At 40.0% G+C, this 19,531-nt stretch overlaps 4 protein-coding genes across 5 annotated transcripts; all 4 read right to left on the bottom strand.

The window, feature by feature from the left end:
* Positions 1 to 938: 938 nt before the first annotated feature.
* On the bottom strand, positions 939 to 8,506 carry LOC113150431 (sushi domain-containing protein 1-like). The gene is made up of 17 exons (XM_026342956.1): positions 8,306 to 8,506; positions 8,056 to 8,199; positions 7,220 to 7,375; positions 6,963 to 7,115; positions 6,587 to 6,766; positions 5,540 to 5,719; positions 5,236 to 5,415; positions 4,863 to 5,042; positions 4,561 to 4,740; positions 4,282 to 4,461; positions 3,946 to 4,125; positions 3,397 to 3,561; positions 3,154 to 3,248; positions 2,391 to 2,577; positions 2,167 to 2,260; positions 1,494 to 1,743; positions 939 to 1,412 (listed from the first exon to the last, which is right to left on the bottom strand). Exons 1-17 carry the CDS (start codon positions 8,358 to 8,360, stop codon positions 939 to 941), a joined length of 3,033 nt encoding a protein of 1,010 aa, XP_026198741.1. The 5' UTR covers positions 8,361 to 8,506.
* A 2,721-nt stretch (positions 8,507 to 11,227) lies between these two features.
* si:ch211-12e13.12 (paralemmin-2) lies at positions 11,228 to 14,505 on the bottom strand. 2 transcript variants are annotated; one of them, XM_026343677.2, is made up of 2 exons: positions 14,383 to 14,505; positions 11,228 to 12,122 (listed from the first exon to the last, which is right to left on the bottom strand). In XM_026343677.2, the coding sequence occupies exon 2, from the start codon at positions 12,102 to 12,104 to the stop codon at positions 11,469 to 11,471; it is 636 nt and encodes a 211-aa protein (XP_026199462.1). In that variant the 5' UTR covers positions 12,105 to 12,122; positions 14,383 to 14,505; the 3' UTR covers positions 11,228 to 11,468. The 2 variants fall into 2 exon arrangements, with proteins under 2 accessions (XP_026199462.1, XP_026199463.1); XM_026343678.2 differs by lacking the exon at positions 14,383 to 14,505 and adding an exon at positions 13,639 to 13,698.
* A 1,223-nt stretch (positions 14,506 to 15,728) lies between these two features.
* On the bottom strand, positions 15,729 to 18,095 carry si:ch211-12e13.1. Its single transcript, XM_026342313.2, has 5 exons — positions 17,720 to 18,095; positions 17,473 to 17,636; positions 17,102 to 17,356; positions 16,770 to 16,979; positions 15,729 to 16,668 (listed from the first exon to the last, which is right to left on the bottom strand). The coding sequence occupies exons 1-5, from the start codon at positions 17,956 to 17,958 to the stop codon at positions 16,475 to 16,477; spliced, it is 1,062 nt and encodes a 353-aa protein (XP_026198098.1). The 5' UTR covers positions 17,959 to 18,095; the 3' UTR covers positions 15,729 to 16,474.
* Positions 18,096 to 18,175: 80 nt separating this feature from the next.
* LOC113149961 (immediate early response 3-interacting protein 1-like) lies at positions 18,176 to 19,468 on the bottom strand. Its single transcript, XM_026342314.1, has 3 exons — positions 19,325 to 19,468; positions 18,801 to 18,902; positions 18,176 to 18,676 (listed from the first exon to the last, which is right to left on the bottom strand). Exons 1-3 carry the CDS (start codon positions 19,413 to 19,415, stop codon positions 18,621 to 18,623), a joined length of 249 nt encoding a protein of 82 aa, XP_026198099.1. The 5' UTR covers positions 19,416 to 19,468; the 3' UTR covers positions 18,176 to 18,620.
* Between the last annotated feature and the right edge of the window lie 63 nt (positions 19,469 to 19,531).

Genomic DNA, 19,531 nt, shown 5'->3' on the forward strand with positions numbered 1-19,531 from the left:
AGAACAAGGACACAAGCCTGGCTCAGTTGTGTCTAAAGAGGGTGAGTAGAGTTGTTCGAACTGATCAAGAAGAACAGATGTTCCTGAAGGTTCCTTTTTACAAATTTGATATCCCCATGAAATGTTAACAAATGGTAATTGTTGTGTTTTTAATTCAAAAACTGAATGTGTTGAAGTGTCCCAGTTTTGGTTTGGGTCAGTGTGTGTTTGAGGAAGAGTCATTCATCCTGTGTGCACTATTTATATTGTTTCCTTTATATAGCATAGTAGAGACCTCGAGCTATTTAGAATAGCCCAAACGCCATAGCCCCACATGTGAGAGGCTACAGCATTTGAATCATAATTAAAAATAGTTTTCGAAAAGTTTATTTACCCTACCTTTGCAGCAATATTGTGATTAGAGTCATCCCACATTCCAGAGCCAATCAAACACATAATAGTTGTTTTATTGATTTACTTCATTTGATGTTTTATCATCCGGTCTTTCAAGACCCTCTGTGTATTTAACAGAAAGCTTGTCATTCAGATCCAATATTTCAGGAACATTTTTTAAGTATCAAAATTGAGTTGTTGAACTTGAAAAAGATCGTAAACCACACCATGACATTCCATACACCACACATACATTTTCACATACACATGTTGCTCTATGAAAACACAACACTGGCTGATACTAGAGACAAATAAAAATACTTTTGCAGCTTGATTGTTTTCAATAACCAGTAATGTCTCTATAAAATCAAAGACTGGAAGTGTGAATAAAAGAAAAGCTGCATCAGAAAACTAGAGCACACTTACTATATGTCTTCCCAAGTATAAATGTTGCCTGTGCTTAAACAGAAACAGAAGTATAATGCCAGTACATGTTGCTCTACAGTGCCTGCAGCACATAGGCCTGATGTCCTGCTGGGTCATAAAATGGTGCAGAAACAACAGCGTTACTTCTTGTATGCAGTGTCACTGTCCTCAGGCGGCAGTGCTTCAGGAGCAGGAGATTCCTCCTTCGACTCTGACACTGTGCCACTGGAGGTGGACAGCAGCCTCCCACACACCAGGTCAGCAGCTTTTCCATCCATGTTTGACAAATCTGTCACCGTTTTCTCTCTCAGCGACATGTCTCCATCATCATCGTCATTGATCAGCACAAACTCCTTAAGGTAAACCTTCCCCACCCCACGGAGACTGTGGTTCTCTGCTGATTCGTCCATGGTTTGTGCGTCCACAAATGTCAGAGTTGAACTCTCTGTTAGGGTCTCATGCTGGTCTGTGGAGTTGTCCTCTGGCCCCGAGTAGGCCTGGCTGTGTGTAAATGTAATTTTCATAACATTCACAATTTTTAAAGAGTGTCTGGATACTTTGACCAGTGAGTTACCTTTTACTTTAGCCCACAGGACACATGTACTTTTTAAAGCCTATGGGAGAAAACAATCAGGCAGTTAAAGAAAGAAAAATGAGCTGAAAACATTTTAACACTGTGCACTTGTTTCACCTACTGTTTTCCACTGACTGACAACTCGTAAGATGATGTAATAGTTCTTGCCATCTTCCAGTGGTTCATTATAGAAGCCTCCGTAGTGGAGTCCGTCCCCTACAGTAAAATTCATCTGTGTCCCGACAGGTCTGATCTGGGCTGCAGTGTACTCTGAAGAGGATTTGCTTTTGATTGAAACGTCTGAGCTTGCAGGAGAGGAACAATCAAACACCGTAATCCCCTCCACAGAAAGCACAAACACTTGGTACAAACTGCCAAATGGAGAACAAAATAAATCATTTTATTTTGAAAATATAACATCTGTATTAACATGGAATAAGCATTTGAAGAAACAGATTTTTAGTTAATATAGACGTAGACAATAAATATATTTATAAAGTCTATAAATTTAGGCTTATTCCCATGATTGTGTCACTTTTCAACGACTTTCATATTCATTTAGAAAGTAATTGACCACTATTCATTTCATGTGCATAACCAGCTACATTCATACATTTATTCATTTATTTCTCTACACCAAAGACATATTGATTTGTTGGTTCAGCCTCTATACCTGCATTACGGAGTTGTTTGCTGACAGTGAAAGTCGGAAGAGTGTGGAGATCTATCTGATTTATTGGCTACAACATATAAGTGCGACTCTGCACTTTGCCCTGTGTTGTCTTGGTTGTTACCTTATTGGGTCCAGTGTGTAGGCTGATCTGCGTAGCATGAGTGTTGGAACAGGAGTCTCAAATTCTCTGTAGTGAACCACTGGTGCTGGAGGGGCTGTCAAATGTTGTTACATTTAATGATAATGTAATGTTTCCAGAAAGCTAAAAAATATATGTTTTTCATGGATGCAGTAACTGATTTTATCAGACTGCAGCAGAGATGCGAGTGGTAGGTGCAATGTTACCTGGTAGACTGGTGTTAGTTGTGATGGTAGCAGTGAACCTGGCAGACACTGCAGTGATAGAGATGCTGTAGTTTGTCAGTGGAAGCAGGTTGAGACAGAGTTCCAGCTGCTCAGCCTTAGACCTCAGGAACTGTTTCCTTTTGTCACGAAAAGACCTCTGGAAGTCTCTGGATCCTGTGTATGTCACCTGAAATAGTTCAGCCCAGGTCATAAAACCCTTCATACATCAAAATAAAAGATAAATTGAAAAAATATTCAACCCCCCTTCTGATTTGCTCCCCGTATGTAGTTGATTCTACAGTTTCAGATTTTGGAACTAAATCACCTGGTGCAAACATAAAACACAAATCACACTTGAATGATAATTCTATTTTTGAAGTAAAGAGATAATGTAATGTCTAAATCACAGGTGAAAAGTAATTGATCCTTCAGTTCAGGTCCACACTTTGACCAGGCCACACACATACACACAAATTTTCTTCCTTTTCAGCCATTCAGAGGTCGACATACTTTTATGTATGGAGTCACTGTTCAATCTTTAAGGCTTATCTAGATGTGTTGTAGCATAACTCAGATAAACTTTGACGTTCTCACAGGTTAACAGTGGTGTTCGTCTTGCCACTCACCCACGGGTACCATTTCTACTGAGGGGCTAATATGGTAGTAATGAGTAATAATGTTTTGTCCCTTTTTTTAACTATAAATACTAAACTGTCAATACTCAAGAATAAATAAGATACTAACTGTAACCATCTCCTCTTACCTTGTACACTTCTGTGTCCTCTTCATACTTTTCTGCTTTCCAATGCACACATTTTTCATTGAGGACAAACAGGTGATTGACAGGTGGCTTTCTTTCTGTAAGAGATACAGGAATGCAAATAGAGTGACAGTATACTAAATATTCACTAACATTTATTACATCACATATAAATTTATCACATATAAACTTTGAAATACCTTGCAAATCAGTGACTGCACACTCACTGTATGAGATATTACTCACCTATGCACCTCAGAGTGGCTATCTGCCACACCCCAGAGCTGCCACACACAGAGACATTGCTGCCCCTCCAGCTGTGATACCCGTCCACACAACGGTGGATCACTATGCTTCTGTTATGCCACACCACCTCTGAGTTGGCAAGGAAGGGAACCGGACCACATGTAGCTGGAAAAATAGTGCCATCGAATGACTGATTAGCTCACAAAGGAAAACCAGAACAGACAATTTACAGGCAAAGAGTAAAGAGAAAACAGGTTAGTGTCATTGTGAGGCTTTATATGCAAAGTTAGTGTACAGTAAGTCTCATGCATATCCACGTTTATCCTAATGTGGGTTCCAAGTGACCTCTACTGGAGGAGTGGTACAGGCCATTGTGCAGGGAAGTAAAATCACATGCAGCATCTTATCAAGTGTTCCTCGAAACATAACAAACCACAGAGCATGCAGAATCCAAGCATTTACATGAGCAGCTAAAACATGTTAATTATCTCAAATGACTCACTCACAGTTCAGTAGAGGCATGCCTGCATTTAAAGACTGTTACTTTACCTTTGCACTTTACAGATACTTCCCCCCACACTCCTGATATTGAACATATTGAAATATTATTTCCACTCTCCAGGTAAAATCCATCCGTACACTCATACAACACCATGCTGCCTGGTCTGCTGGTGTGGTCCCATAGGAGCTTAGTATTTGGGGGGCTTAGTGGGGGACCACAGCTTATTTCTGCATACAGACATAAATTAGCACAGACTGTAACACATTCAAATTCTCTTTGAAAGCTGGTGACCACAAGATCAAAATGTATACAGTATCTACATTTCATAATTAATATACTAAACCAATCAGTAGTACAATATCATCTGTCATCAAACATTGCACCTTCACACCACAGATCAATATCCTCCCACTGTCCATTCTCTCCACATATTGAGAGGTTTTTCAACCTCCTGGTGCGATATCCTTCATCGCATTGGTAATTCACCACACTGCCGACGTGTGATGTGCCATCCCATAGCATTTTAGCATGAGGTTTAAAAACAGGCTCAGAACAACTGATTTCTACAACAGAAACACAGGTAACTGGTAGTTAGATAGGTTTTCAAATCACGAGACACTTGCAGATGCAGTTCCCACATCTTGAATTGATCTTGTCATCACCTTGACAGAGCAAAGATGGCTCCTCCCATTTTCCACTGGCGGTACAAACTGATGCGTTCCCCTGTCCAACATTGCGATATCCAGATTTACAGTGATACACAACTTGAGAGCCCACAGTGGAAACATTATCCCACAGGATGACTGAATGAGGCATGGGTGGGGGCATACCACAGTCAACTTCTAAAGGGATGGAAAGTGCTTCATTTTACTGTGTGAAAATTGTTATTATTTGCCTCAGGGTGACAGAGAGGAAAGAGTCAATTCAACCACAGCACTAACAATGTGTTGGAGCAAGTTGTTACCTCTGCATGAGATGTTTGGCTTTGTCCAGAACCCATTAATTGTGCACACTGACACATTATGTCCTTCACTGTGATAAAATCCTATTTTACAGTAGTAAGCCACTGTGCTGCCAGGGGTGGAGCTGCCACTCCACACATGTCCCGTGTGGGGCAGTATAGGAGGATCACCACATAATATTTCTGGGACAGGAAATGATAAACAACATAATGCATACATTATAACATAATACATTAACGCTACCGTGTGGACATACATACACAGACTAACTAGCCAGAATAAGTGAAACAGAATACAACACAAATGGGTTCCCATCTTTTTTACATTTGGAAAAAAAAAATATATATATATATATTTCTACAGCATTGGAATTACCTTGGCATGACAGTGCAGGAGGTGTCCACTGACCGTTTTCATTACAGATGGATACATTATTTTGTCCTGTATTGTAAAAGCCCTCTTTACAGAGATAGAGCACCGTGCTGCCAGGGGTTAAGCTACCATTCCACAGCTGCTCAGTGGACTGAATTATAAGAGGATTTCCACACAAAGTCTCTACAAGAAGTAAAATGCAGCACAATCATATAATATAAGTATATTGTATGAATTAGATATGTTTCCATAGTAAATGTGGTTCTATAACAAATGAATAACTAATAAAATGATCTGAAAACTGTACCTTGGCAGAGTACAGATGGCCTCTCCCACTGTCCAGCAGCTGTACAGATTGAGACATTGCCCATTCCAACATTATGATATCCAGAGTTACATTGATAAACCACCTCAGCGCCCATCTTTGAAATGTTATTCCACAGCATATGAGAGTGAGGGAGGGCAGGGGGAGAGCCACAGTCAACCTCTGAGAGCCAAAGCAGTGACATGCTGCATGAAAGTATCCAGGAACTCTGTCCAGACATTCAGATCATGATCCCTGTACTCCTTAAACTGGTTAAAAGCTCACTGTATGTTTAAACAAATTTTCAGGCACAGCCAGACAACCACTCACATCTATGGGCAATTTAGATTTGCCAATTGAAGCTAAATTGCATGTCAGTGGACTGTGGGAGGAAAGTGGAGCACCCGGAAGAAACCACATGCAAACTCCATTCAGAAAAACCAAAGCTGGAAGGTTCAAACCCAGAATCTTTTAGCCACGAGGTGACAGTGTCGGCTATTGCACTACTGTGCCAAACATAGATCCCTGACAATATTACCATATGGAACCAGTGTGATATTCTTCATGTGTGTACAGCATGTATTGACAATCCATCCAATTATCAAGACATTCTACCTAAAACCACCAATGTCAGTGTCATGACGTTGTTTAGGGCGGGGTCAGTAATTCAACAAAGTCTTGGTGGATTCATCCTCTGAGGACTGTGCATGTCTGTACAATGTATCACTGCAGTCCATCCAAAAATATGTGGGACATTTCAGTCTGAAGTGGTGGACTGGCTGCCATTGCAATAGAGTCATTCTGCTAGGTTGAGTAAAACAAAATTACAATGTATTATGTATTATATATTATATATAATATATAATACATAAGATGCATATATATAAGATAAACAGTTATTTCACTCTAAACTCCATTATGGCCACACAACTGAAAAAGCATACATCATGTGAAACATACGTTGGTGGTGAGAAGATCATACAGTGGTTGGTAAAGATAAAGAAAATTGTCAAAGACTGACAGATATTTTAGACTAGTTTGTTTCGTTACCTTCACACACCAGGCTGGGTCCTCTCCACAGCCCATCAGCTCCACACACAGAGCTGTTCTCTCCACCCCTCCATACAAAGCCTTCATCGCAGATAAACGTGGCTACGCTGCCATATGTGGTCTTTGTGACTGACAGCAACATTGCGTCCTCTACTGAGACAGGCTGGCCACAGTCAACCACTGAATGGAGCAAGAAAATGAAACACTTTTTACCCACTGAGTGCACAATTAATAATAGTTTTCCTATGTTTATATATTATGTTTCTAGACTTGCACATACTTACAATTCATTCCTTTGTAAACAAAGCAGATACTGACTATATAACTGAATAAAATACAATGCAAATCATGTTAAATCCAGTTCACAGGACTTTACCTTTACAGGTAGCCTTGTCTCTATAAGGATTAAAGGGTTCGGCTCCATTGTAGACTCTGTATCCCACCTGACAGCTGCATTCAAAACTGCCCTCCAGGTTTCTGCACTGACCTCCTTCTCCACATAGCCCTGTGACCCTGCACTCATCAATGTCTGCACAGCAAGTGAGAATGTAGAACAGTGTGAGCATGTAAGAGTCACTGATAGATACTGATTTATTTTAAAGATTCTTCTGTTGAGTTCCAGTCTACGCTAACCTTTGCAGTGGGTCCCATCATTTGGGATGAAGATGGCCATGTTGTTGGATGGGCTGTAGCCAGCCAGGCAGGTACAGTAGTAGCTGCCATATGTGTTGTGGCACGTTGTGTGCTGCCCACAGATCTTAGTGGCTCCTAGCTGACACTCATCTTTATCTGGAACAAAAATACCTGTTACTCTTCAACATAAAGGAAGTTAAAGTTTTTTTTCTTCCATGTTAAACTTGATGAATGAATTGATCTTTAGCCATGTTAGTGGCTATCAGCTATACTACTATACTACTACTGACATATTGATGTGGCAGAAAGCAGAAATAGATTTCATTACATTAAACCTATTATAGGTGTAAGCATCTTGATTTTTATTTCACCTGTGTTGCTATGTTCTGACATGTGCCAAAAGCTTCTGTGAAAAAAAGTCTGCCATGGAATTTTGCAAATATTCATGATCCCCAGAGGATCAATCGTACAGACTGTAGATCTCCTGACTACAAGCTCAGTGACAGCTTGTATTTGAATCTATTGACAACTGTTGATTGACACTTTCATGCGGATAGATTATTAGAAAAGTATATGAGCCCTGATTTTTCATTTAGCGCCATCATCAAGCCAAAATGAACAAATGTAGGCATGTTAATGAACATGGACATTCCTGCTGATAATTATCAGAGGGATTGTCACTTTTACCTTACACAGTAAACTGTGAGCAGCCTTAAAGAATACAATGTTGATGTTGAGTTAGAACATAAAGAATGCCTATTTTAACATTTCAATTCAATATGTTTCATCATAGGACAATGAGATAGATAATTGTAAAGGAAAACAGTTTTTCATACCTTGACAGAAAGTTCTTCCATTTCCAGCAAACCCATAGTTGCAGTTGCAGACTTTGCCAGAGCCATCAGCCTTGTCATCACATGTGGCGTTAGCGTGGCAGTGGGCACACACGTCCAGAGTTTGGCCTGCTGCTGGCATGGTACCTGGGAAGAAAGATCATCTAAATGTCCGTTTCTTGTTTCTTCAAACGCTTTCACAATGTTCCCCAACCATCAGTAATAAAGGTAGAATCCTCATCAGTAGTCTCACCTGCTGTGACAAAGAACAGAAAAAACACCACCATTGTTCTGTTTCTCCACTCCATCCTCTCCGAGAACCTCCCTGTTGTTCCTGTTACTTCACCAGACACTCAGCCACCTCATCTTCTTTGTAAAAATGTTTTACTTCCGTCTTGTGAACCCTGATGACGCTGAGCGGATTTGATAACCAGGATTGAGAGCATGCTGCGAATGGGTGAGCTGAGGTCACAGTGAAAAGGAACTTCTTTTCTCAATGGTCTTCTTGCAGCCAGTGGTTTTTGTGGCTTTGTCTGTCATTCTCTGACACGTTCGGTTACGCTTTCCATGTGTGGAAGATACGCTCAGTGAGCTGCACACTCATGCTGCACTGGCTGATAACAGCTATTTTTGGCCTAATGAACCTGCTGGATGCCCTCTGACAAACTCTGTGTCATTACGTAACACGTATCTGTAATGTTTAGTGGCAAATAAAAACAGAAAGGTAAGGATATTTAATTAGATGATGTCGAAACTACGTCATTAATGTGAAGTGTAAATTTGCATTATTGAATTGGTTCTGCTATTGTAGACTAAATGTAATGAATAACACAGTGCAGCTCACCCTTTGTCTATTGACTTTAAAGTAGTTTGTTGCCATACATTAAACGTGACTCAATTAACCATATTTTAATACACAAATCCTTCTTTGTTCTACCACAGTGTCTGCTATGGGTGGTGGTGAGTGTGTTGGTAGGGTTGGTGTTAGTGGGAGGGGGAGATAAGTCTGGTGAACTGCTATCTCCCTGTCCAGCAGGGCTCTAACTGGGGTCTTGCTGTCAATCAAACCAACAAGTAACCACCTCACACCAGTGCCTGCTGGACTGGACTGATTAACCCTAGTCTGTTCCTCAGAGGAGCCAGCCCCCAAACATCTTTATCCAAACCTGTGTCGTGACTGAACAGCATGATGTGGTGCAGTGCAATAACAAGTTGTTATATCAATAATATATGATGACAGGTTATAATAATATTATAACTAGGAAACTAAATATCCAGTCATACCCCTTCTGTGTTATTTATGCTGGATTTTATTCTTCACTTGTTGGCTTGTGTTATTCTTGCTATTTACCCAGTATAAGAGGGGACCCTAATCCCACAAGTTCAGTCGGAAACACACACAAAAAAACTGGCCGTTTGTAATGAATCTAACAGCAATTCATTGTTTTCTTGAGAAAACTTTCAAACTATCCCTGCTAAAATCATTATGCATCTGTGTTAATATGATTGTATGTTACAAGTCAGCAGGCAGCCAAACATGTGATGGAGCCAATGGTTGCAAAGCATGAATGAAACAAATAATCCATTTGTTTCAATCAAATACATTGAAAGCATAGGCTTTCAATGCATAAGCTAGAAATCATAAACTAGGCTAGGCTCTGACCAGAGTCAGGGCAGATCAGTACAGTAGAGGTCAGGATTCACATGATTTAGGGTTTGCAGTTCACTTACTGTAAATGTGCCATGTGGAGTTTTGTTGTGCAACAAATACTAATTATGCTGATTTTCACTGTTTTTCAACAGCACATGCATGTGTGAGGTCCAACAAATATGCTGGATGCCAACAGTTTTTCCTTTTCACAGCTTTTGTTGCCACATTTGTTGCCTCATTTTCCATCAGTGCCACCAGCAGACAGTCGGTGGGTTAACATGGCTCCACTGGCAGGACTGTGTGTTGTGACCATACACGTGCTTGTATATGTGGACGAAATCCTATTTTTTAGGCACTTTTGACACTGTCCCAGTTTACTGGTAAAGTGGGACAATGTGTTATTAGTAAAGTGGTACAGCCATTTAAGTCACTGTAAAGAGGGAAAATGAAGAAATTTGGTCCTTTTTTACAAACCCTTATAAAATTCATACAATGTACTAGCTAGATGTTTGAAGAGGGATTTACTGAAATTTTGATTTACTTTGTGTTTGGTTAATGTCAATGCTATTTAACAACAATACAATAATAAGTGTGAAAATATTAGTTTGCATAAATAATTTGACAACTTGAGGTTGACAGTTAATACTAGCTATAGTAATAATATTTCAAAATCATGTGACACAAATGAGAAGAGCAGGGGACAGAAGAGAAAGCACATAAGGAAAGAAGAACAGCTCAGAGCAGAAACAAGGGAAACGGTGGAGTGAGGACAGTATGAAGTCTACAATATTGGAATGTAAAGAGGAGCACAGACACACTCCTCAAGATGGCATGATGGCATAAATGTGAGAGATAAGAACAAGGACACAAGCCTGGCTCAGTTGTGTCTAAAGGGGTGAGTAGAGTTGTTCGAACTGATCAAGAAGAACAGATGTTCCTGAAGGTTCCTTTTTACAAATTTGATATCCCCATGAAATGTTAACAAATGGTAATTGTTGTGTTTTTAATTCAAAAACTGAATGTGTTGAAGTGTCCCAGTTTTGGTTTGGGTCAGTGTGTGTTTGAGGAAGAGTCATTCATCCTGTGTGCACTATTTATATTGTTTCCTTTATATAGCATAGTAGAGACCTCGAGCTATTTAGAATAGCCCAAACGCCATAGCCCCACATGTGAGAGGCTACAGCATTTGAATCATAATTAAAAATAGTTTTCGAAAAGTGTATTTACCCTACCTTTGCAGCAATATTGTGATTAGAGTCATCCCACATTCCAGAGCCAATCAAACACATAATAGTTGTTTTATTGATTTACTTCATTTGATGTTTTATCATCCGGTCTTTCAAGACCCTCTGTGTATTTAACAGAAAGCTTGTCATTCAGATCCAATATTTCAGGAACATTTTTTAAGTATCAAAATTGAGTTGTTGAACTTGAAAAAGATCGTAAACCACACCATGACATTCCATACACCACACATACATTTTCACATACACATGTTGCTCTACGAAAACACAACACTGGCTGATACTAGAGACAAATAAAAATACTTTTGCAGCTTGATTGTTTTCAATAACCAGTAATGTCTCTATAAAATCAAAGACTGGAAGTGTGAATAAAAGAAAAGCTGCATCAGAAAACTAGAGCACACTTATTATATGTCTTCCCAAGTATAAATGTTGCCTGTGCTTAAACAGAAACAGAAGTATAATGCCAGTACATGTTGCTCTACAGTGCCTGCAGCACATAGGCCTGATGTCCTGCTGGGTCATAAAATGGTGCAGAAACAACAGCGTTTCTTCTTGTATGCAGTGTCACTGTCCTCAGGCGGCAGTGCTTCAGGAGCAGGAGATTCCTCCTTCGACTCTGACACTGTGCCACTGGAGGTGGACAGCAGCCTCCCACACACCAGGTCAGCAGCTTTTCCATCCATGTTTGACAAATCTGTCACCGTTTTCTCTCTCAGCGACATGTCTCCATCATCATCGTCATCGATCAGCACAAACTCCTTAAGGTAAACCTTCCCCACCCCACGGAGACTGTGGTTCTCTGCTGATTCGTCCATGGTTTGTGCGTCCACAAATGTCAGAGTTGAACTCTCTGTTAGGGTCTCATGCTGGTCTGTGGAGTTGTCCTCTGGCCCCGAGTAGGCCTGGCTGCTCGAATCCAACATCCACATGGAGTCTCTGTGAACACTATTGTCTTTTGTGTCGTACAGGTGGTCCTGGCTGTTAGAGATGATGTCTGGCATCTTACCGTGGGAACCATTCTCTGTGGTATGGCCATTCCCAGAGTACATCCTAAAAGCTACCTTCTGGTAGTCATGGTAGACCTGTACGCTGATGCTCTCTGTGGGAGAAGAGAGTGGGATGCTGGCAGTGCTGCCCTTTCCTTGCTTCTTCATGTATTTAATTTGGATGCTCTGAAACAAAATAGAGAAAATAGTGTGACTACTCATTCTTCAGAAATTGCTGGCTGCCAAGTAAACCTTAAATGTGGTGTGCTACTTGCCGTAGCTGTGGCACACAGTTCGAGTTTGTTCTTCTAACACAACTTAAAGTTATCTTGATCAAATATTGCGTGCTTAGTTTGGTTGATTTCGATTTATTAGTTCATTTAATAAGTTAGGTATTTAATCTAGCTTCATTCGAAAAATCTGTTGTGAAAATGTAAATTTTTTTATACTCATGATTTTATTAACTGTTATTAATGTAAACACCTTCTAAAATTTGATCATTTTAATAATGAACATTGCTTCTAGTTTGAGACAAAATGTACTAAAATAAGTACAAAACAACAACAAACTGTGTCCAGCAGCTTTAATACATTTTAAGTGTACTGGGGTAAGGACTAAATTAAATCAAAAGTTGGCGACAAAAAACTATCAGAAAAATACCTCATTAATGTTAAAGTGTAAACAGGTTTCTACAAAGCCAAAGGTGCATCTGCTAAATACTGACCTGAAGGGGGTGAATATTAATGCAAACACTGATTTCACCTTACAAATTTTTATTTCTTTGAAATTACTGTGTGGAAAATTGTTTTCACTTTGACATTTGTATGGTATATTTCTGAATTTTTTTATGTCAAAGTCGCCACCTTTTATTGATCATGATTGATTTATAATGTCAATAAAAGGATGAGATCCAGGGGGGTGAACACTTTTCATAATAAATTTAGTAGAATTACCACCTTTTGACAGTTTCAACAAAAACAGACATAACCTTGAAATCAGAAATCAAGGAGTATTGAATTGCATTAGATTGCACAGGTGAATAAAGTGACCAGCTCCAAAATCTTACATAAGTCTTCATGTAGGCTGAAATGTGGAGATTTTCCAACTGCTATGGAAGCATCCACCCTATATTTGCTAATACATGTCTTCACTAATTTATTCAGGTTTTTCTCTGAACTCGTCACAGGTCTGCACATCACTATTGTGCTTTTGCAGGAACAGAGCATTAACCCTGCCCTGTAGAATGCATGTTACCATAATGCAGTATTAATACTGTTCACATTTCTAACTAAATGGGGCAGGTAAGAGTAAGTGCATCGAGGTTGTTTTCTGAACAACAGTGGACTGATAAGAAAGAACAAGCTGTCATTTAGTGCTGGCCTCTCAGAATAAATAAATGAAGCTGGTACTTTTAAAAAAGGCAAAAAATAACTTAAATTCCCCGAGGATCAGCTCTTTGAAGGAGACAGATGAACTCCTCTAAAGTGCTCTAACTAAGGACTGTATGTGTGTTTCATCTGTTTCCCTCTCTCTCTCTCACACACACACCTGTCAAAGAAGCAACATTTCAGATGCCACCAGCCAGAGCTTACATCTTAATGTACAAATATAGCTTTATATTACACTTCTACTACACTGACAGTTGTACGTTACATGAACACGTGAGATTTTTACAAAGAGTACAGGATTAAAGGACACCTACCAGAGGAGTGTTTCCTTTTTACAACTCTGTGTATTAAAAGCAATACACTCTGTATGGCAGCTCAGCAGACTGACCCTCTTACACTTGACTGACTCCTCATATGCATGACAGAATTAGGACTCTATAAATGAATAATAACAGCAATGTACATGTTCCAGCAGCTGCCTGTGTGCTCCACTCCCGCATGTGGCAGCAATTGAGCAACAACAGATGAAAAATAGATGTGGTTTTAACACACTCTATGCATTACTTCTTTAGTTTACACTTGGTGGGTTGCTCCTTTGTCTCAGCAGTGACTACATGAAGGTTTTCCTCTGGCAGAAGGAAGTTAGAGTTGCAGGACAAAGAGAAATTACATAATTTTTCTTTTCTGCCCTGTTATTTTGTACGTTTTCTGTTCTTAATTTCCATCATCTCCTTTAGGATGAGTTTAGTTTGAATAAGCCTGTCCTAATAGTCACCTTTTGCATTCAAATGAAGCATCTCCCAGAGACAGAAAACTGATAAAGCACTATTTAGCTGACTTCTTTTAACAATACTGAATGTCACTGCAATTCAGTGTGAGCAATGTACAGGAATTACACAAGATGGACTAACTAACACTACCCTATCCACTACGTAGCCTATAATGAATTAACTATATCAATCACCAAAGTGATTTAACAACAGATACATCATACATGTAGTAGTCTCAGTATTCACAATAATCCACTTCAATTCAAATATACAAAAAAATGCTTTTACCTCACGCCCTCCTCAGCTGAACTCAGCTCCCCAGAAGTGTGTGTAATGAAAATCACATAGCAGGAGTTGTGTCCCTTGGATCTCCACCGCAGCTGGTTGGAAGTGATTCCTCCTCTGCCTGGATGTCTAGTAACACAGATCCTAGACACACACACACACACACACACACACACACACACACACACACACACACACACACACACACACACACACACACCCTCCCCTCATCTCATAAACTAATATTGTACTTGTGTGCAGGAAAGTAGACTGTCACAGTATGCTCCACTTACTGTAGTCACATTGGAAAAGCTTCTTTTTTGTTATTGCTTTTGCTGCAGTGTATGATTTTATAGCAAAATGGTTTCGATACACATATGTACATTTTAACACTAAGAATCTGTATCGACAGTTAATAAAACAAAGATCCACTTTGGTCAGAATTGTTTATGTTAAATGAGAAAGAAATGCAATTATGCAAAAAGGTAACATGCACTTAGACGCATTTTGTTGATTCACTTTGATATACTGGAAAATCCACTTCCTTCTTTGCCAACCTGAGAATAATACCCCTCTCATCTTTGTATGGTAAATATGAAGATAATGCCAGCAACCTGCTGGCTTGAACTAGCTTAAATACAAGAAACAGGGAGAAAGTCGTGTATATTTGAACAACAAACGATTCTTTTATAAAGTGCAGTTCTTTCAGTTCCATGCACTGAACATATTCCAATAAATAATACAAGGGAGCAGACTTTAACATACAAGAAAGCTGCAAACAGGAATATTGGCGGGATGAAATATTGAAAAGTCTACATTCCCTGTGGAGGTAGTGGCTGCATTAACCTAGTAAAGTCAACTGAAAAACAGATCCACACACTATTTACTATTTTTTAGCCAATACGATGCTTTCAGGTTTAAAATAATATCTCACAGAACAGTTATGTCATGAAATGGACTGACATAGTACTATCATGGAGCAACAGCCTGCAGCAAGAGTTTAGTTTACCAAATCTCAAAGCAGGTGCTGACCTAGCCTAGCCCTGCCGAATGTTCAAACTAAAAATATGTATAAAACTCCTAACTTAACAGTCTTCATGAGATACATAAGCAGCAATGTGTAAAAGTGCAGGCTGTAGTTTTGCAGGGAATGAGCAGGCTGGCAACTGCATTACTAAACTGGTTTGGTTGTATACAAACCAGAAGGCACTGCCTAAATTATTCTAATAGACATTTATTGGAATGTTATGTGAAAGACCAACACAAAGTGGCATACAATTGTGAAGTAGAAAGAAAATTATACACAGTTTATTTATTTTTTACAAATAAAAAACTGAAAAGTGCAGTGTGCAAAGGTATTCAGCCCCCCTGAGTCAATACTTTGTGGAACCCCCTTTTACTGCAATTACAGCTGCAAGTCTTTTGGGGTATGTCTCCACCAGCTTTGCACATCTAGATAATCCCAACCATAAGAGCATCATTCCTCTTTAAGTGTGATGTAATAATGTAAACCAAGATACACAGTCATATGCACAGTTCATTTGTCTGAGCTGACCAACCTTAGATTGATCTGGACTGGCAGAATGTTTCAAGGAGCAGGGACAAGACTGTATAACTTGTCACATCCACAACATGTATATAATTTTAAAAAATCCAAAGCTTGTTTCAAAGTTATAAATGATCAGTTGCTCCCATCTCTCTTTGTCTTTTACTGCAAGGCAGCATCTCACGAGAACATTTTAGTTTGTCATTGTGATACATAGGCCACCTACTATCTGCAGCAAGTGGACTGACATACTGTTACAAATATAATAACTAATCAGAAAAGAAAATCTAAAGTAAATCAACTCAGTTTGTACATATATTAAATCATCATACCCAACTGGATATGAAACATGTTTGTTTACAATGGGAATCATGTCACATAAATGTCTTTTAGTGGCATCTAGCATAGGCCTTTGAATATGAGAACTACTCATATTTTAAAAAAATCAACATAGTCTGTAGAACAATGCTGTATCATTATTATAAACATTGCTTAATTTAATTAATTTACAAACACAACATTACAAATATAAACACAGCTCTGTGTTAATCAAGGCCTAGAAATCAGTCCCACCACAGATATTCTGCTTTCATGTTGCTCCATGTGGAAGCTGACGCCTTGGGAAGAAGACTGGTCCCCGATTTTGTCCGTCTCCCAAAAGCTGATCATCACTTTGCCTGGTACCAACAGAGGCTCCTTAAACTGGGCAGTGACGTTGATGGGAGCTGCGATGACGCCAACGCCTGGTGACATAACAGATGGTCAGCAGGTCTGATGAGTGCCACTGAAAACAACTCAATGAAATTTGTCTTTTTGCAAAACTGATCAACAGAAGTTTGGATACCTTTGTGCTTTTCTATTTCAGCCAAGCAGACAGACAGCATCCAGAGGCTTGGTGAGATCTGAGACCTGTGACCAAAGAGTCTTTTGGGTAGAGAGAGGAGCCCATACGTGGAGCAGTCAGTAGAGGACCATACACACTGCAGGCTGGGACTCCGGGGGACTCGGAGCTCTACCTGCTTCATGTTTTCTGGCAGAGGCTCATCTGGTTGACCTGTCCGAACACACAGAGTCCACAAGAGAGTATGTTAAGATGACTGGATGACCCTCTCTATGCATAAACATTAAATCAGCGCTGCCACTGTAAAACAATGACATGATGTCCTAATAACATACCTGATAGATGATTCTTGTTTTCACTCTTGAGGAAGCACCTTCTTTCTTTATGGAGCTTGTTTTTGGACAGCAGTGTCAGGGTGCTCTCCCACACTGGGCGTCCAGTATGAGAAGTGGCAGACAGAAACACCTCCACCTCCACTGCTGCGTCGACATGCTTGTACTCCAGAACTCGGACCTGCAGTGTGAACGGGCCCTTCTTCAGCTCATCAATAGGTTCACGGGCTTTCAAACTCTGACGCACTCGAACCAGACCTGCAAAGGTGAAAGGTCCCTTGGATCCGTTTCCTGTGCATTGTGTCATTATTATCACGTTTCTTGCTTGGCTAATCTCTCTGCTAGAAGAGGTATGCATTGGATGGATGTCTGACCTGCTGGGCTGAGCCTGAAGTTTTCATCAGTGAGCACCATGAGCAGGAGTCTGTCACAGAGCTGCTCTGGGAAGCACAGCGGGATGTCTCTGAACTCAGTGTCAGGATAATCCCAACCATAGCCTGCAACACTGCAGAACCTCCTGAGCAAAGGAGTCTCCAGCCTGGGAGGGACACACACAAAAAGTCACCCAACTTTCACACAGTTAAGAAAACACAAAAGCTTCCTTCAGAGGACGACGTTCACCTGCACTTGAGGACCGTGTAAACAGCTTCTCGTGTGGTTGGTGTCGCACACAGGCAGCCTGATCTCCGAGTCAGAGCTCGGGTCCAAAATTTGATGTAGAGATACAGGAAACTCGGAAGATTGTCGCCGCTGAGTACGTTTGTTTTCAACAACTTGTAGGAACAGTAAATGTGAACGTAACCTAAATAGACAGAGCACACACAGAGCGAGGCAACGATGTAGCTCTGGGTACAACCCATTACTCCTCAAAATAATCAAAACAATAATAAATAAGGGTTAGGGTTAGTTCTGTTCTGTAAAGGTTTTAGTAGTAATCTGCGGACACTGGCTCGTTAAAATCACAAACTTCTGTTTATCAGCCTCAACGCCCGGGACACTAGCTACTAGTACGGCAAGCGCGCTGGGACAAACAAGACCTGTTTGATTTTATGAACTGAATCTCGTTGGCACACTGGGTGAGGTATTTAAAGACTCTTTATTGTCGAATATTTCTATCACAATAACACGTAGTAAACCATATAATTTACAAGTTTTCAGTATATAAATCACACCACATTTACAGTCGGCGTCTCAGAGACTGTAATTACAGTCCGCGTTATTGATTTAATTTATATATTTTAGGGAAAAGTAAAAACCTTTGATTTATTCATATTTTTCCACAATGCATGAGAAATCAAGTGTTAAGAATTATACTATTCAAAAAAAGAGAGAAGTTAACTTAAGTTAACTTTAACAACTGCATCCCTTATTTTGGATCACTGTGCTGTAGAAAACAGGCCTTGACAATTATCCCATGTTTGATGTTGGAATCAATTAACAACATTCATATTCAGGCTGACAGGAGACGTTTGGTGTGTCACAGGGATCGTGGTTCCTGAGATCATGGAGACTCTGCTCCTCTTCATCCAAACAGAAGCAGCAGCACGATGCAGACTGAATTCACTGCTATTAACGGCACTGTAAAAAAAAAACACACACACACACACACACACACACACACACACACACAGAAACAGCATGATTAGACTTGAGTATACTACCACTTTACACATATGGTGTGTGTGCTGGTGTGGAGACCCACCTCTCATGACTGTCCTCACTGATCGGATGAGGTTCATCAGCTGCACTTTGATGCCTGGTTCATCACCAAATCCTCCGACACTCTGGTCCACTCCCCAGCCGACTGAGGGTGGATCACAGATAAATAGATTAAAAAAAAGTTAAACATGCTGACTGAGTTTTCAGAAATCTTCATCGCCCTATTGTAATACTATGAATATCCCTCAACATTTGTGACGCCTGTAACGCAAACGTTTTTGATTGTTCACCACTGGTTTTGTTAAAGTTTAATAAGGCTATCAAGGGTAGGGAAATACAACAAATATTCATTACATTTACACAATTGACATCTTCTCTATCGTAAAACATTTAATTGGCGGACAATGCAGTAATTTAATGATTACATCAATCTTTGTATAAATCAATCAAATAGAGCCTTTACGATACAGGGTATTTAGCATTAAAGCTGAGAGCTAATTCACTGGCTAACTGAATTTCGACTTTCCTACATCTCAGGGCGTATACAGTCTGACTACAGCCACTTACTTTTACTGAGAAATCTTTCTTCGTGCAGCACAGCGACAGCATTCACACACAGAATAGCTGCTTGAATGAGAGAATACAAAGTAAAAGCCATGTTGTCTCTACAGACAGCTAGCTGCTGGTTAGCCGAAAGTATTTACTTCTGACGTAGCCTACGGCGGCTGAAGAAGGACATGAAGAGTGCGTGTTACAGAACCCATGACAGTGTTG

Source organism: Anabas testudineus, chromosome 9 (genome assembly GCF_900324465.2).
Source record: "Anabas testudineus chromosome 9, fAnaTes1.2, whole genome shotgun sequence".
Taxonomy (NCBI): Eukaryota; Metazoa; Chordata; class Actinopteri; order Anabantiformes; family Anabantidae; genus Anabas; species Anabas testudineus.

Excerpts from the sequence above, each read along its gene's own strand:
- si:ch211-12e13.12 (XM_026343677.2), bottom strand. The coding sequence starts at position 12,104 with ATGAAGAAGCAAGGAAAGGGCAGCACTGCCAGCATCCCACTCTCTTCT.
- LOC113149961 (XM_026342314.1), bottom strand. The coding sequence starts at position 19,415 with ATGGCTTTTACTTTGTATTCTCTCATTCAAGCAGCTATTCTGTGTGTG. Across the intron at positions 18,903-19,324 it reads AGAAAGATTTCTCAGTAAAA|TCGGCTGGGGAGTGGACCAG; the intron begins GTAAGTGGCTGT and ends ATCCACCCTCAG. Across the intron at positions 18,677-18,800 it reads AGTGAGGACAGTCATGAGAG|TGCCGTTAATAGCAGTGAAT; the intron begins GTGGGTCTCCAC and ends TTTTTTTTACAG.
- LOC113150431 (XM_026342956.1), bottom strand. The coding sequence starts at position 8,360 with ATGGAGTGGAGAAACAGAACAATGGTGGTGTTTTTTCTGTTCTTTGTC. Across the intron at positions 4,462-4,560 it reads GCCATCTTTGCTCTGTCAAG|AAATCAGTTGTTCTGAGCCT; the intron begins GTGATGACAAGA and ends TTTCTGTTGTAG. Across the intron at positions 1,413-1,493 it reads TTGTCAGTCAGTGGAAAACA|GCTTTAAAAAGTACATGTGT; the intron begins GTAGGTGAAACA and ends TTTCTCCCATAG.
- si:ch211-12e13.1 (XM_026342313.2), bottom strand. The coding sequence starts at position 17,958 with ATGGGTTGTACCCAGAGCTACATCGTTGCCTCGCTCTGTGTGTGCTCT. Across the intron at positions 17,357-17,472 it reads CTTCAGGCTCAGCCCAGCAG|GTCTGGTTCGAGTGCGTCAG; the intron begins GTCAGACATCCA and ends TCACCTTTGCAG. Across the intron at positions 16,669-16,769 it reads TGAAATAGAAAAGCACAAAG|GCGTTGGCGTCATCGCAGCT; the intron begins GTATCCAAACTT and ends TTATGTCACCAG.